The following is a 16,602-nucleotide window of genomic DNA, read 5'->3' as shown; positions in this document are numbered from 1 at the left end:
CTTGAAAAATCACTGAGAACGTTTTAAGTAAAATGTGTTTGATACAATCGCGCAAATGCTTGAATAAAATTTCAGGCGGCGAAAATATTTTACCGATATTTAATTTTTCCTCGTTCATGCTCACTAAGCAAATTCAAGCCTAAAATTCTAAGTTTAGAACTGCAAGAATACAATGAAATTCTATTGACTAAAATTTTTAAATGTTTAATGTTCCCTCTATGTTTTGTAACATCAATATCTTAACTTTGTCGCATCGTCTCAGTGAGCAAAGGCTACCGACCATGATCAGTTTACTTAAAAGCACTGGAAGCAATCAAGCGCCTGCTTTCTGGATCAAATATTAAATAAGACCCAGTTTGCTCACATTTAGGCCGGGTTATGTATTTCTCAACCTGGTACTTATTAACCAGTAGACGGTTTGTGAATGAAGCTTGTATCTAATTAAGCGGAAGATCTCTGTTTGCTTAGAAAGGTTGGATAGAAACTGCCGCGCCAAACGCAATACTGTGGTCGTGCTGAACTGAACGCCTTTGATTACACACCTACGAACCTTTGCTGTTTTCGGATTACTGTAAAAGTCAAACACAGATTATAAATCAAATGTTTGATGACGACAAGTTATGAATTTCGAACAAAGATTTTCGAATCTGCTTTTGTATCCTGCAGAAGGTGAACCCTTTTGAGTGTGGCGCATAGTTTGCAAGATTAACTCCAACATTAACGGCGATTATTCGATTAAATTACGCTTATCAGACTTGCAGACGTGAAATCTGTAGTTTGGGGTATAATAAACAACAATATCAAATTCTTTTAACATAAGGCCGTAAAGTTCAAATGTCGGTAACTAAAAAAACGTACGACGTATAACTTACAAACTTACATTGCTGTTTGATATTTTAATCGTTCACTCATCGGAAAAAAAATGTAAACAACGATGATTCTCTGCTTTTCACAGACGTGTGTCAGAGCACCTGTGACCAACCTATGCAATTAAACTTGCAAAATGCTACAACTACCGGTATATTCATAAGGAGAATCAAAAATAGCTTTAAGCCAAGTTCATAAATCAGGCTTTTTAAACGTTGGAAAATTCTTTCAACAGAGCGCAACGATTTAGGAACATTTGCAACTGCAACTGGCGTTTTAAAGTGTAAGTCCTGTTTGTTGTATATATAGGACTCTCTTATCTTAAAGCAAACACGAAGAGGAAAGTTACTTTTTGTAGATGTTTTCCCTTATCATGTAGAAATGTTATGTAACGATTCATTGGCTCAATGGTTGGATGTAACTAGCATATGTTTTATATTGTATACTTTTCTGTGGGCTCGTGTTCCAATAAATAAGGACAATCAAAATATCTTTTTGAGATCTTCTTCCAAACTTGTAGGAAAAGATGTCGAACATTCAAACCTATCGTCGCCCTGCACCGATATGCTGTAACTCAGATAAAATGGTCTTGTAATAGGGGTAAATTTTATCAAAACCGCTGTGGCGATGTTACACTTTCACTCTTGCACCTGTGCTTCTGGCAACTGGCAGCCAATGCCCTTCCAGGAGGTTTTCTCCTAAGCCGATTGCGCAAAACGGGATCAGCAACATTGGCCTGAAAACATTGTTGCATTTGTACTGTCAACTTTTATCATTGACATAATATACGTACGTGATATCATAGGCTACTATATAGAAGCCGCGGCTAAAGCAGACATTTTATGCACAAACACTGTCAGTTTCATCAGGCACTCTTTAACTTTGCATTGGCACAGTTGAAGTCAATACACTTTTGTCACACTCTAAATTTTGTTTGCCAATCTTTCGTATAAGCCTATTGTCGGGATGTTGGTTTATCCAAATGCATATTACTATAAAAGTCCTTTTCCAAAGAGTTCCGTCTCGTGAATCGCGATAGGTTTCGTTTTGTTGGCGAGAGGAATTAATGGTGCAACCGCTATCAAAAGCCGTCTCGGTTGGAATTTGCAACTATGAGGATATAGTCAATGACGTATAAGTGAAACATTGCAACAACAAAACATTTTGTATGACCAAAGTAGTGTGGGATAATTGGAAGATTTACAGTGAAAATGTATAGGAGAGCACGAGCACCAATTCATATCTTTATTTAGCTCACCCAACGAAATGCATGCTCGGATAAGCCATGTATGCCATGGCTAGTATTACTCAAGCTTGTAATACATTTGAGTAGTTTATATTACTGATTAAACCAAGGTTATACAAGCTTATTGTGCGTTACCAATGAATTCAAAATGCTATGATTTTGGCAATCTCGTGTTAATGGCGGAAATGTCAAAACGTCTTCGCCGTGTGTTGTTTCTCTGTTTAACAAACGTAGTTATAGTGATTGCTTACATAGTAAACATACACTAAATTATTTTGCTTGGTTGGTGTTGTTGAAAATTTTTCCATGAAATTTCTCTGATGCGAAATACATGACATAATCATAAACTTGAAAAACATTACATAGAAACACAAAGCGACACCTGACAGTGCGCCGATTATGATCGGCATAATAATTATCATGCCTTGCAGCAGTTGTTATTACAGAATGTTTACAGTGATGTTAGTGTAAGTGGCGTATTTCTTCATGCTCAGCACTTCATATTTCACCGAATTAAGGCCGTCCGTTTTCATTCGGCTAGCCGTGGTGTGCAACAGTCGAAAACGGTTTGGATTAAGGGGATTTCCCTTGTCCCTCTGATGCGGAAGTGATGTGAAGCGACATATTGACATGGTCGGTCGGCGGATTTTCATTTTTCTTGCCATGATTCTGTGGTTTGAGAACTGATTATTTCCTAATCGATTACTTGAAAATCAATAATTAACCACTTAACGGACAGCCATTCATACTAAAGCGTACACGGAAAAGAGAAATGATAACTAGTTAGCAACAATGTTCCCTCTAATTTTTCACGAGTCTGAGCAAACACACTAACTCCCTGAGCGGTCCCTTGGGCCACTGTGAGCAACATCAGACATGCGCACTGTGTGGCGTTTATTTTATTTTCGATTCAGGTTGGATTATTTTCTTGTGTGCAGCACAGATTTTCTGTGCGCGGAGATCGTGTCAGCAGTGCGCATTTGCGCATTTGCGCACGCGCGCAGCTTAGAGGGAACAGTTTAGCAATCGAGAAAAAAGAGGACAAACGAAGGGCCACAAACCTTAACGCCATATCGTCATCTTCACCACCCCAGCCCTTGAAGAGATTAGACCAACCGTTTAACGTCTGCATTTGCCGCTTGGTAAATGCTGATATTCCGCCAATAGTGACTCCTGGTCCGTGTCTATACCGATATTTACTGATACTTGTCGCTATATGGCGCACTTGTGCTGGATGCGGGGAACATGTGTACATGCATCTGCCAAAAAATTTTTGTTCCTTTTAAAGTCTGCAACAGTTTTTTTAGCAACAAACTACATAGCTCGCAGTTTTTTGAATTTAGGAAATAAATACCTTTTTCTAGACTATTTCATGCAGTCAAAATAATTACTAAAATTTAGCCTATGTGTTCAACGATGTACGACAATGTAACTGAATCGTAATTACCTGTAGTCTTCTGGCATGAGATCAACGTCATGAAAGACAAAGCATTTGTACTCATCCAATTTAGAAACCTCAAGAAAACCAGCGTTCATCAACGAAGCTTTATTGAATACTCCAGTTCCGTTCTGGTTGATGATGAATACGCCGTACTCCAAGCCTTGCCGTTGCAAGACCGGATGAATGTAATGAAGTAGCATTCGAAGATGATACCACCTTCTCCTGACAAGTCGCGTTAGTAAGAAATATGTTTTTATTAAAATCTGTAAACTTTTATTTGCTGAAATTTTGTGTGGTTAGTCAGTCAATTGTGTGTCTTTGTATGGCTTACTTACACTGAAAAATACTTGCTTCAAATATAAAAGTAATATCTTTAGCATAAAGTAAAAGAAATCAATTTTTAAAATAAGAAAGCAAGCTCTGTAGGCTACCTGTAAGGAACGATGATTGCAACTTTTGCTCGTGGAACCTTGCCTTCTGGTCTGTATATTCCACCCATTTCAAGGTAAGGATTGTCTGCTGCGACGTCACAAAATGTGACATTTTCAGGGTTTTGTGTTAGGTTCTGCAAAAAGTGCAAATATCCCAAATCATACGATTGCAATATTAGTTAGATAAAGTAAGACAGTTGCTTATTCACTGTTCGGTCTTATTCCTACATATGCTTTCTATCATTGCAGCTGTCCGTGACACCGGCTGATGAAAGCGGGTTTCAGCGAAAATTTTCAAAAGGGAGGAACTATCTCAATTATCAAGGAAAAAACTAACTCGGTATGATGACAACAAACTATTCTTTGGCAAATCGTATTCCTCTTCACGCTTCAGTATCGACTGTGGGGAATCCCGGATAAACAATTTCGAGTAACCACTGATGGGATGATTGTGATGATGGTGATTATGGCGATAGTAGTTACGATGATGATGAAAGTCGTGACTGTAATAATGGTGATGGTTTCCATGATGGTGATAATGATGTCGGTTGTAAGGCCGCTTGGATGACGCATGATGCCACTTTGAGGTATCATGATGGCCGCTGCCTGAATGATGCGGGCCGTTCTTTGAAACTCCAAATTTGGACATAACTGCCGCTCCCATGCTATAGATCCGACCGGTTAAACCGTCTGAAATTTGCCCATGATGAGCCTTAACAATATTTTTTGGATGGTGATGTGCATACCGTTGGTTCGAATTTCCTCGTCCCGCATATCTTCCATGAGATCCCTCACTTCTACGACCGTGCCTGAACAGGTAAATCACTCCAAGGAAAGCAATAACCAGAATTATGGCACAAATTATGCGAGAAACGCGAAAAGTTGTTCCCATTTTTACACCTAAAATCGCTTTTAATAGCAACGTTTGTTACACAGAATGCACAATACTAAAAAACTTGTTTAACTCAAGTACATCACCACGTATTGGCTATAAGACTTCCCTTTCCGTATAATGATATCATAGACCAGCGTGGTCCAACTGCAGGCCCGCGGTGAAAAGAAGTTGGACCACGCTGTCATAGACTATCATTTCCTTACAGACCTCAAAGCATCGTGTGCTTTAGTTGTAAGAGCTAATCTGCTCGCACCTGCATCACAGGCTGCCCAGATTACAATGAAACGCAAAACCAACACACAGTTTGCTTGTTAAAACAATATAACAGTGGTTTATTGCACGTTAAAATCACAAAACCCTGGCCAACACAGCTCTCATAGATATATTCTCATAGGTTGTCCATGAAACTTTTTTGATTTTCAATTGCGAACAAACTGCACGTGACAATACGTAATAACTTGGAGACAATTATCATGGTAAGGTTGGCATGGTGATGACGTGTCATAATAACAGATGTACATTAAATTTCGACATAACTAATTAGGGTTTAGCAATGATCGGAAGAGATGAAAACGCTTCAGCAAAGAATTGGCAACAAAACAAATCTTAATTTGTGTAAGAGACTGCGCCAAACCTTGATTGAAGTTGGTTTAAATCAAGTGAGGAAATGTATTTAAGTTTCTATTTTAAGAACAGATCGCTTTTCCAGCTGCTGTATGTGATTGAGAACTTCTGCAACGGCATACCTCAATTCATGAAATTTTTCTTTTGACATCTACCGACAAGAAACACACAAAACATTATATTTAAAATATAGAACAAAAATAAATAAAAATTATGTGGAGTATTGAAATGTTAATCTGAGTTTGAAAAATATTTCTATGCGCAGTGTTTGCTGCTGAAATGGATTACCAATAAATGATATCCATTAAAAAATGTTCAATGTAGCTTAGCTGTATTTGTACTAATTAACCTCAAACGTATGAGATTCATTTTTGTCAGTTTTAATATTGCATAAGATGGTTGGTTCCAGTGCTCGTTTAAGAGATGTTGTTGAAATTCCAACGTCAACCCTCCACCTAAACTCCTCAATAGACGGTAATCGAGGTCGGCCCAAATAAGCTGCTTCATCCAAGGAAGACCTGCTCTCCCCAAACACAGCCGACACAAGGGAATCATGAAACTTCTCTGGAATTCTTCAAGAATATCATTTATTAGTTTTCACGCAAAGTATTCCGGACGTGCAAACAAGAATATTATGACTGTCAACACAAACAAATCTTAAATCTATTCATATCAGCAACAAGCAATAAAATTAGATGTTGCCCATATTTTCTTCAACATGACATGATCACCAAACAATGTACTCAGTGGTGGGATTCTGCCGGTTTGCACCGGTTTGTGCAAACCGGTTCTTGGAATTTTCAATGACTTCCACGAACCGGTTGTTAACAAGCGTATGTATAGGCCTATATATATTGGCCCAGGGTCAATATGGCATGCTGCTAGTGAGAGAACCGGATGTTAAAATATTTGAACCCCACCACTGAATGTACTGGGTTTCAAAAAATATGATAAAATGATAACTGAGAAATCAAACTCCAGTGGTAAAGACCTTTGTCAAAAGGAATGTTGTCTGTACTGTACTTATGCTACACCAGCAAATTAGATCATCATTTCTCACCAAAGCCCACAAATTGAGAACCTGGCCATATATCTACACCGGAATAATCTTACCACGTAAGAGAAAGCAGGCTAAAAATAAAAACTTGCCAATAATTCCAAAGTTTTTGGGTAATTTTGAGAGCTAAGGCGTTAATGTCGAATAAAATTGAAAAATTTGCCAAAATTTTTAGATAGGGTTCCTATTATACAGTTTGGGTAAATCCAGCATTTAGATAGGTAATGACCCTTAAAATTTATAACTAATATTGTATTAGGGTTCGCCAGAATTCTTATTTGTGTTCAGCGAATCTTTTCAGGTTTGGGTCATATTGGCCTATTCCTGCAGTATGCAAATATAGATTTATAGTGAAGCCTCAAGTGATTGGGCAATTTTCCAATCAACTCAAACTCTCAAATTAAGTTATAAATTTGATCCAAGCTAAACGATATCTTTTACCAATTTTTGATTAATTATTATTCAATGTAATTTATTGAGTGCACTCAGCTTGAAATTAGAATAACTTTTGATGCACTTAAAAATAGAGTTATTCAGATTCACTTAAAAAGTTACGTATGTTAAAATCATTTATACAACAGCCCATAAACATTGCAAGATATTGTATGGAGTATACAATTCCAGAAAAATCGCCGTGTTGCAGAAATGGTATGGTGTGGAAATGTTTACCCTCAGATTGAAACCTCAGCTTTTTCACGACTTAAACTTGCCAATTATTCCTTGCTACTCAAGGAATTTGTTTCATTTTTAATTTATTTCAAGGTTTAGCTTAAATTTGAAAGTGTTCACCACGATCATCGAAACAGAGCATTGTGTCGTTAACGCATGACATTAAAACGACATACAGTAGTGGCACAGTCAAACATGGAAATTGGTTTGTCACTCATTAAACATTACAGCAGCCTACATAATGATAGTGATTTACATATATTGAAACAAAAGTATTCACTTCATCTCCGAAAGATCATAAAGGAAATCTTTCTCCTTCAGCAAATTCATTGGCACACACGCTCCCCGTCGGACGATTGTTAATATTCCTGGATATAAATGCTTAATTTGTTCTGCTTCAATGCTTTTTGTTGCTTCAGAAAACATTTCATGATTGGCGTCACCACTTGTAAGCATCATGCAAGCAACTGTAGACAAAAATGCAACTCAAATTTTATCTAAATTTAACCACAACAAAACTAAAAATATCTAGTTGGTTTCCTTTATTATAAAAAGAGTGTAACAAAAACAGCAGAAAATGATCGTGATCATGGGCCGGCAACCTTCAATATTAAAACTTCAAACTGGGTGCAATTTAAACCAAGTTAGTGTGACGTTGAGTCACAAACCCTGTTTGATCACTACGAGTTCAATAGCAATAAGAATGAAGCCATATCTTTTTCTTTGTATTTAAGCTTTATGCCTGCTTAAGTCACTAGTAACAAGTATTCATAATTTTGTTTCAGTTTAGCCTGGTTGAATTAATGTTTAATGCTTTGGGGACTGCTTCCTTGCAACAAGTTCTCAGTGTGTGACCTACAACAGGCAGCAGGTAATGCATCAAGCCATCAGAGGACAAGTTATTATAAAAAAAACTCTGTAAAGACATTTGTGGCAGACTAAAAGCAGAATAATTCAGCCAAGTATTTTTCATAGTTGGGCAATAATGGTATATTGTGGCTACACAGTTAATCCCTGTCTTAACCTGAACCCATAAAGTGGAAAGCGTGGAACATGCATCCACGAGACTCAGCAACATGAATGCCGAGCTTTTGCACGTACAAATTATTGATAATACGCAAACCAGGCAAAACTGTTTGTTTGAGCAATGATTTAAAATAAATAACAAAATTAAAGCTTTAGTGAATGCTATTATGCTAAAATTTGCGACTTTAAACGTACGATTTCTTGTTGAAAACTACCATACTTTCCTAGGCCGGGGCCCATCACATGTATTAACCTAGTCGCTGAGATCAATGCATATGAATGTTTGATAAGTTTATACAAATTTATGTAAGCATCCGAAATAATAATCACTGAATTAAAGATAGTTAGGTTGATTCTTGACAGACTAAAACTTTATTTCAATTCAGTGCTGAAGTAATGCCCTTGTAAAGTAATGCTGAAGTAATGAAGTAAAGAGGTAATGGCCTGGTAAATGTACACAGTTTAATGGTTCTTTGGTGGATGATCTTTGGCCAGAGCACTAAACTTTTTCTTAATAAAATCGTAATGATAGTTCAAGTACAACCACATTTAATCCATCCAAGTTATCTACCAGATTTTACAATGCTATTTTGACATAAATAAAAAAGTTTTTTTACCTGTAACTAACTTATCAAACACTTCCTTTTTAGTAGTCTTGAGATGTTTTGAAAGCAATCGAACTTCTGCAGGTGTTGATTTACCAATAAAAAAACTCCGTTCCCTTGGATCAGTCATTGTAATTGGTTTATAATAAATTAACAATCAACCTAAGATGAACTTAAGTAGTTAATGTAGAAACAAGAATATTTATAACTTCATCTTTCCTTGTGAAGGATAAGTGTTTGGACTATAATTCACATTTGTTGTAAAAGTTAACTAGGCTATGGTTCGTATTCTAGGTTTAGAATATTAGAAGATTTGAGAAAGATTAGTCGTTTGTCGGTGGTTAGAGTTGTTCTTTTAGGCTGATCCGCTGATGGGACTTGAACTTGAATTTTTAACCACTTATTTTCTATTGTTACTGTGTAAACTGTGACTAACCTTCATAAAGTTACCACTCAACTTTTATTGCATGATTTCTGTTTTGTGTTTAAAACATGTTAGCTTTCATTTAATAAAATGTTTATGCCTGCTTGTGTGGCGGTTATTGGAACCACTTGGTACCGGTAGGGTATCTAAAGTGCAGCTCAATCAATTTATAAAAATTAGATATTTATTTGTACTGGATAAGATCGGCTGGAAATATTCTGCATAATAACATTCGGGCTAAATTAATTATCACCAAAGAAAGTTATGAAGGCTGGGGCGTTTAACTAATGGCCGTTGCCCGTTGTCCCAGACAAAGCCGGAAAAAACTGCAAAACGTTTATTATTATTACTGCTAATATGTTTGCGACCCCCTGCGTCAGCACAATTTTTCGTCCCCCACACTGAAAACGATAACTAAAATGAATGAATAATGAATATACAAAATTTTTATGATAACAAAGTTGCGTAAAAGGGGATTTTGGATCAGACAAAAAATAAAAATGACATAGAAATCAAACAAAAAGCATAAAATTCATAACCTTTAAATATGCCTGCTGTATTTTGCCAAAAATACCAAAAAGAATCCAGCTAAAAACTTAAAGAGATAAATTTTTTTTAATTTACGTTTTATACAATTTAGGAGAAACAAAAGTGTTGTTTTGCTGCTGTTCTAAGTCGTACATATTTTGAAGATTTCTATGAACGTTGGTTTGCTGTGTTGCTAGCGTTGAAAGCAAGCTTCATAATACTGAATTTTAAAATCCAGCCTTCACTGAAATATACCTGCTGTGATAGTTAGTATGTACAGGTGGTCAACACCATGACAGATAACGAAGATGAAAATAAAGAAGTGATTGAAATTGCTGTGTTAGTGGCTGAAGCAGCAAATTCAGAAATTCCTGGTTTACTTCTGCGATTAAAAGGTGAGTGGTTCTTATTTTGATGTTGCTGAACGGCCTTTTCGAATTGAATGTTTGTCATCCAGGTGGTCCGTCCGAATTCAGTATAAACAGCACCTTTTACCGTAATGTAGTTACCTTATAGTAAGTTTGAAATTTTACAGGACAATACTTTTGCGGTTTATATTTAAAAGCTTATATGGCACAGTATGTTCCTGATGAATGATGTTTGAGGTGGATTTTGTATTAAAATAAATTTAAACAAGATATTGACTTTTGAACAAATGCTACTATACATTGCATTGCTATAATTTACAGCTTGTTTTCGGAGTGATTAGAGTGTTTGATCTTACAGGACATCTAAACTGCTGTGCTCGCTCTAGTTGACGTGATGTGAATTATAACTTTATGTACAGAATGTATGTTACATTAAAGATACTGTGACGTCATGTCAGCAAATCAAGTTCAGCAGATTAAATGTCGTGAATTCGTTATGAAAAAGAAGGTAGAGTTTGAGTCGGAGGGTTTAGTTTTCGGTTAATTTACACTTTGGAAAAATTAGTATGTGGTTCTTAGTTGAAATAAGTTTGTATTTCACTGGCCGCTGTTTACTGAGGTAAGAAAGTACCAACTGTGTAACTGGCTAACTGTTTACTAATATTACTAGTAGTTATTTCCAAAGTCGGTAATTGCCAGCCAGTGAAATAGACGCTGCCAAATTTAAATGGGTTACTCACTCAATCTGCACATCTTATAAATTGGTGTTATCGAAATGGATATATCTGATGTTGGTCCATGTTGGCTGAATTGTGGGCTATGTGATGGTCTAAGTTTTTTGATTTTATACTCATTTAGACCTTCTTGAACGATACCCTAATGAAAGCAGAGAACAGAGAATATTGAGGAGAAGCATATGGAAGTATGATTTATTGTCATGGTGTGCAATCGCTTTGAAATATGATTATTCCAAGGTACGATATGATGCTACTTTTAATAAATCTTTTACATACTTTGTTTAAAATGTGTTTTATATCTACTTCATTTTGTTGTTATTTTATTTTGTTTTGTGTTCCTTTTGCATTTCTTCCTTGTTGTTGCATTTCTTATTATCTTCAAAATTCTTTAAATTTTTAGCAAGTATAAATAATAATTTTTTTATGGAATAGATTCGTGGGGGATTAGAAGTGGCTGTTTCTATCGCTGGTATTCTTTGCGGATGCTGCTGTAATTTGGATATAACCGAATCACAAGAATTTTCACACTCCACTTTACCTTCTGCTATACAAAGCTATATGAGGATACTAAGACAGTTTCAGCAAAGAATAAATGATAATTTAAAGGTACTGATTAACATGTCATTGTCATGCGTTAACCAAGAATTATAGTTATATGAAATGATCCGCTTTATATAAAGAACCTTGCATTTAGAGTTAACACATATTTTCAAGTTAAAAGTTTTGTGTTTTTATGTTAAGTGAGTGTACAAAAATAAAAAAAATTTATGAAGAGTGTTATGTTCACTTCCTTTGTAATGATAGAAATCGACGTAACTGAACTCCCATTTTCTATTTTCCCAGAAACCTCCTTTACAATCAAAAACTGATGCTGAGCTAACTGAAGAACTATTTCATATTCTCACAATGCTTATAACTTCCCATCCTTATTTATGCCCAACACTTTTGAACTCCAATGATCTTTTACGACTAGCTATGGATGAGGAAAGAATTTTTCTTCAAACAATTTCTCTTGTTCAGAGATGTGTCAGAGTCAACAGGTTAAACTGTAACTCCGCTCCATTTACATTAGTCAGTTTTTGATCGTTTAGATCAGTTTAAAATTTTTAGGTTATTTCGCCAATATTAATGTAAACTTTATGTGTAATTTTTATTATTTTAGGAACGCTGTATCTCAGATTACACAAGGAAATCTGCAAGCATTTTTAGATGAAGTTATTTTCAAGTTGACTGCATCAGAAGATAAGGAAATTGCGCGAGCATCTGCGCGACTGATTACAACAATGTCTGACGCTCACAATCAACTTGTACCATTCATAGTGACACGTTACAAGTAAGTCCACCTCCTAAACATACTTTGCGTTTAATAATTACAATGTGTTGAGTCGCATCTTGTAGGTTTTGCATTAACATAAAAATTTGTAAAAAAACTTCCCTTTTTTGTAATACTTTTTATATGTCTAAAAGTTGAGCAGAATTCCTAGAGTGCAGTGGATATCTTGATTTTCAGAGGCTTAAAAGTTATTCTTGGAAAGTGGAATGGACATGGCTTTGATCGTGAATTATCTCATTTAATTGCCGTTTTAGACGCTGGGTCTGCACAAACAGCAAATCATATCAGACAAAGAAAAGCAGCCATCACCATCTGGGCTTATTATAAGGTGGCATCGCAAATAACTTGCTAGAGATAGACTAAAACACAAAATGCTGTAAAACTAGATTCTACGTACACTTCATAAATTTTGTATAATCACTAGGGCCATTTTTATTTTGACCTAAAAAAATTTTTTTTTGACTTTATTTTGACCTAACGAAATTGCTTATTTGTAGAGGCCACAGTTCTTCCTCCAGTTACCCAAACATAACATTTTGTCGATTTCAGACCCAAACGTAATATTTTGTCGAAAAGTCAAGGTGTTTTATGGATTATAAAAAGTGCGTCGTGTTTTTTGGCGATAGATTTAGGTAGCTTGTGTTATTTTGTCCTTGTGAAAAAGGCACTTTGCCTCGATTTTCTCCGCATGGTAAATTCTAATAAACAGCAGATTAAACAATTAATCAGAAAAATCTTGACAAATCTGTCTAACTTTTGCTGAAGACGATTTAGCTTGCTTAGGCATTTTTGTAGCCTAATACGGAATGTCAGTAGGCTATTCCTAAAATCCAAACTGTTGATCTTCGAAAAGACCACGTTTATGAAGAGGAAGTGTTTTATAAGAATTATTTAAATACGCAACAATGAATAAACAATGGACAATTTGCGATAAAAGTTACTGCTGATCCAAGTGGGCATTGTGACTTATTTCCTGTTTTTATGGGTTAATATGGTTTAATTGTGTCGCAGTTCCTGATTTACAATGCTTCCACGAGGATTTTTACAAAAATTACTCTCAAGAAACACAAAAACTTTGTCAAAAGCCATAATTTGACAAATTTTGACTTTATTGAAAATTTTGACTTTATTGAAAATTTGACTTTATTTTGACCTATAAACTTCTTAGTAACAATCCCCTAGGTCAGGGATGTCCAACCTGCGGCCCGCGGGCCACAGTGCGGCCCGCCTGAGATTTTTGTGCGGCCCGCTAGTCATTTTCACTCCAAAAGTATGTACTTTATGTACCTATTTTTCTTGAAATTTAATAGGTTTTGCGGCCCATTCAATTATTTCAAGTGACAATGCGGCCCACTATAATAAAAGGTTGGACATCCCTGCCCTAGGTGCTGAAAACAACTTTATTCTTTGATTCGTGGTCAGACGAGGTCCTTAAAAAATTTTGACTTTATTGACTTTTGCGGGCCCTAATAATCACATTTGCAACTGGTAAACAGGCGTTATGTAGATTTAGTTTATTATCAAGGAATATTGGGCATCATGATAGATAAAATGAAATCGTTTTCCAAAACATGTTTGAAAGATTAAAACTACACAAACAGTTTACAAAAGGAGAATAAACATTTTATAATTTGACTTTATGTTCCAGTTTTTAAAATAATTTTTTACACTTACCAATTTATCACCTCAGGGTTGGAGAACACGCTCACAGCTGAAAAAATTCAAGCAAGCACTTCCAGTTTTGCAGCAAAATTTTAGAAAGAAAAGAGAGCAACGTCAAAACAAGGATGAAGAGAAAAGATGTGCACGCATGCAGGAGTCAGAAGATCAGCTGGAGAGGAGAAGATCCTTCAGAAAGAAACGGGAGGAGCAACTGCACTCTTTAGAGATCGTACCTGCTGGTAATGTTGACCCGAATCGTGGAGTTGACATGCTATTTAGCTAATGCCCTTGTATGACGAGAAACAATACTTTCTCCTTTTCGCTGGAGTCTTATGAACTTACACATGTAGCTAAAATAAATTGTTCTTGAAGATGTAGATTTTTTCCCATTTGAATGTTATAGCCATTGAACTGTTTTTTTTTTTATTTACAGGAAAGGTGACAAACTATATTAAGAGTGAGGAAAGCAAAGCTGCTGTCATTATACAAGCACATTGGAAGGCATTTCGACAGCGTAAAGTTTATCGCAATAAACAGGCTACTCAGCAGCGTTGTGCTGCTGCGACTGTAATCCAGAAAGAGGTGCCTAACCATGAGCAAAATAATACAAAATGTTAAAAGTGTGTTGTAGAATGTGTATAATTGTTATTTCAGTTTAGCAGTGCCCGGTAAAAAAAGCTAAATTTGTTGCAGGTAAGAAAGTTTCTAAAAAAGAAGAAAATGTCCAGGTTAAGTAGCATAAAAGATGAAAGTATGGTGGATGAAGACAGAAGAAAACACTATTTACAGGAGATAGAACGATGGCAAACTGTCAATAAGGTGGATATTTGCCTATTGTTCCCAAATGTTTGTTGTAATACAGGTTGCAAGTTCCCCACCTCCGTATAATACTTTGCGAACCATTTGTGGCGAGATTAATTTTTGCCATTTATGAAAGTTTGCTGTTGTGTTTGTCATCAGCGAGTTGGAGTGTCCCGACAAGAAGCGGAGAAAATTCACAAGATGGCCCAAGAAAAATTGGTGCTTTATTTTCAAAGAAATTTTCTTGCTGAAAGAGAGAAACAACGCACAGAGGGGTTATTGGCGAGAATTCACACCGAACAAGAGATCCTAAACCGTGAGTGCAAAATCTGCTCCGCCGTGTTATTGTGTCCGTGAGTTGATTCATTCAGTGATGCATTCAACTTCAATTTCTTTGATTTCTTCTTTGTATTTTTATAGACTTGCCTACCTTGGGCGAAGCAGACACGAATTTTATCGAACAGTTATCGTGCAACTCTGGCGTTATTCAGCATGCCGCTTTATTAGAACACAATAAACAAATGAGGTATATGACGCAACCTTGGTGGAAACAACTAAACGATGGGAATGATGAAACACTTCTGGACGGCTGGTAATTTTTGGAAATCTCAAGTGAAATTAATAATTATGTTTCAAATTGGCAGCTTTTCAGCTCTAGGCACAAAAACTTTGCTTTTTAAATGCTTTTTAAAGTCACATTTGTGCTTGTTTTCTCCGCTTTATTCGTTTTCCATTTATTTTAGAGAATTATTACTATTTTGAGTATTTTCTTTTTGACATATATTCGTGTAATAAAAAGAAAACCTTTACTATGCCCTTTGTATGCGATCGAGCTATAGTTTTTTGTATTGCGCTTGATGTGGAAAGTACAGTAACAGCTTTCTCTCCAGCAAAATTAAAAATGAAATACAGCACAGTTAAGTATGGGAACGCGATCCTTGTCAAAAAGCTGAGGTGAGTGGCAGCGATGCTCATGCAATACAAGGCTGATTAATTCGCCCAGCACGGTGTCTATTATTGTTCGTTTCTTACACCGTACTCATATTACCTAAAGTCCAGCAAAGCAAAGCTTTCCTTTTTCCTATCACGTATCTATCTTTGATATAGTATCGAAATATTAAACAAAGACGTAACCGAGGATAGTATTACTCTTTGCACGACTTAATTATTCGATAATTTCTCACCACTGGAGCCCCCGATACCGAGGTTGTTTGTGTTCATTGTGTTTTTTTTTTAAATAAAATTGGTTGAATAATTTCTGCAGTTCAATACAGAACGGTATTTAATTCAAGGGGTCGATTGAAGTGTTATTGCAGAAACGCCGATTTTTGATAGTTTATCATTATTATGATTTCCAAATGCCATGCGAATTTGCTATGTCATAATATACGTAGTCCCGACTAGAGCGCTAAATCGCAAACTGCAAAACTTTAGCAATACAATTAGTTCATGATTGCGTTGTGTTATACCAAAGATTACTAAGAATCTGTACTAACCTTTGGTTATACCATGAACTTTTGATGTAAAATGCTTATACTTTTTACCAACCCTTTTGCTATTGTTTTCAGTTGCCCTAAATTTGGAAAAATTGTTTGTCGGTGTTGGTGACGTAACTAAAACCAGCGATGCGTTAATTACGTAATTTTTGTCAACAAGGAATCAGCTGACTTCTCTTGTGAGTCTAATGGCAATTTTCCTACATGACCATATCTGGCTGATGGAAATCGGTCAGGTTTAGGTTATGTAACGGAAATGGTGCTAATCAGTGATTAACAATTTAAGACTAATCAATCAAGCAATCTTTTTTTTTCGTCATTGGCGCGGTGGGGACGAAAAATCACTACTAGCCTGGACTAGCTGTTTTGTTAACACTAGCAGCATGCGGGCA

General features: G+C 36.0%; 3 protein-coding genes across 3 annotated transcripts; 1 reads left to right on the top strand and 2 right to left on the bottom strand.

Annotated features, from left to right (window-relative positions):
* Positions 1 to 2,383: 2,383 nt before the first annotated feature.
* LOC143469082 (beta-1,4-galactosyltransferase 4-like) lies at positions 2,384 to 4,925 on the bottom strand. Its single transcript, XM_076966642.1, has 5 exons — positions 4,323 to 4,925; positions 3,986 to 4,119; positions 3,561 to 3,776; positions 3,175 to 3,372; positions 2,384 to 2,782 (listed from the first exon to the last, which is right to left on the bottom strand). Exons 1-5 carry the CDS (start codon positions 4,875 to 4,877, stop codon positions 2,554 to 2,556), a joined length of 1,332 nt encoding a protein of 443 aa, XP_076822757.1. The 5' UTR covers positions 4,878 to 4,925; the 3' UTR covers positions 2,384 to 2,553.
* A 244-nt stretch (positions 4,926 to 5,169) lies between these two features.
* Positions 5,170 to 9,054, bottom strand: LOC143469742 (COMM domain-containing protein 5-like). Its single transcript, XM_076967548.1, has 4 exons — positions 8,874 to 9,054; positions 7,511 to 7,697; positions 5,854 to 6,076; positions 5,170 to 5,655 (listed from the first exon to the last, which is right to left on the bottom strand). Exons 1-4 carry the CDS (start codon positions 8,989 to 8,991, stop codon positions 5,554 to 5,556), a joined length of 630 nt encoding a protein of 209 aa, XP_076823663.1. The 5' UTR covers positions 8,992 to 9,054; the 3' UTR covers positions 5,170 to 5,553.
* Positions 9,055 to 10,015: 961 nt separating this feature from the next.
* LOC143469686 (IQ calmodulin-binding motif-containing protein 1-like) lies at positions 10,016 to 15,528 on the top strand. The gene is made up of 11 exons (XM_076967469.1): positions 10,016 to 10,208; positions 11,040 to 11,155; positions 11,351 to 11,524; positions 11,762 to 11,958; positions 12,081 to 12,251; positions 12,429 to 12,579; positions 13,942 to 14,152; positions 14,347 to 14,495; positions 14,607 to 14,732; positions 14,874 to 15,030; positions 15,135 to 15,528. Exons 1-11 carry the CDS (start codon positions 10,106 to 10,108, stop codon positions 15,308 to 15,310), a joined length of 1,731 nt encoding a protein of 576 aa, XP_076823584.1. The 5' UTR covers positions 10,016 to 10,105; the 3' UTR covers positions 15,311 to 15,528.
* Positions 15,529 to 16,602: the final 1,074 nt, after the last annotated feature.

This window comes from Clavelina lepadiformis, chromosome 8 (genome assembly GCF_947623445.1).
Source record: "Clavelina lepadiformis chromosome 8, kaClaLepa1.1, whole genome shotgun sequence".
NCBI lineage: Eukaryota > Metazoa > Chordata > Ascidiacea > Aplousobranchia > Clavelinidae > Clavelina > Clavelina lepadiformis.
The sequence above is the reverse complement of the archived record's forward strand: the minus strand, read 5'-3'. Positions and strand labels throughout refer to the sequence as shown.

Excerpts from the sequence above, each read along its gene's own strand:
- LOC143469686 (XM_076967469.1), top strand. The coding sequence starts at position 10,106 with ATGACAGATAACGAAGATGAAAATAAAGAAGTGATTGAAATTGCTGTG. Across the intron at positions 10,209-11,039 it reads TTTACTTCTGCGATTAAAAG|ACCTTCTTGAACGATACCCT; the intron begins GTGAGTGGTTCT and ends ATACTCATTTAG. Across the intron at positions 11,959-12,080 it reads AGATGTGTCAGAGTCAACAG|GAACGCTGTATCTCAGATTA; the intron begins GTTAAACTGTAA and ends TTATTATTTTAG.
- LOC143469082 (XM_076966642.1), bottom strand. The coding sequence starts at position 4,877 with ATGGGAACAACTTTTCGCGTTTCTCGCATAATTTGTGCCATAATTCTG. Across the intron at positions 3,373-3,560 it reads CTCATGCCAGAAGACTACAG|ATGCATGTACACATGTTCCC; the intron begins GTAATTACGATT and ends ATTTTTTGGCAG. Across the intron at positions 2,783-3,174 it reads GATGACGATATGGCGTTAAG|AATCATGGCAAGAAAAATGA; the intron begins GTTTGTGGCCCT and ends CTCAAACCACAG.
- LOC143469742 (XM_076967548.1), bottom strand. The coding sequence starts at position 8,991 with ATGACTGATCCAAGGGAACGGAGTTTTTTTATTGGTAAATCAACACCT. Across the intron at positions 7,698-8,873 it reads GTTTGATAAGTTAGTTACAG|TTGCTTGCATGATGCTTACA; the intron begins GTAAAAAAACTT and ends TTTTGTCTACAG. Across the intron at positions 5,656-5,853 it reads ATGAATCTCATACGTTTGAG|ATGTCAAAAGAAAAATTTCA; the intron begins GTTAATTAGTAC and ends TCTTGTCGGTAG.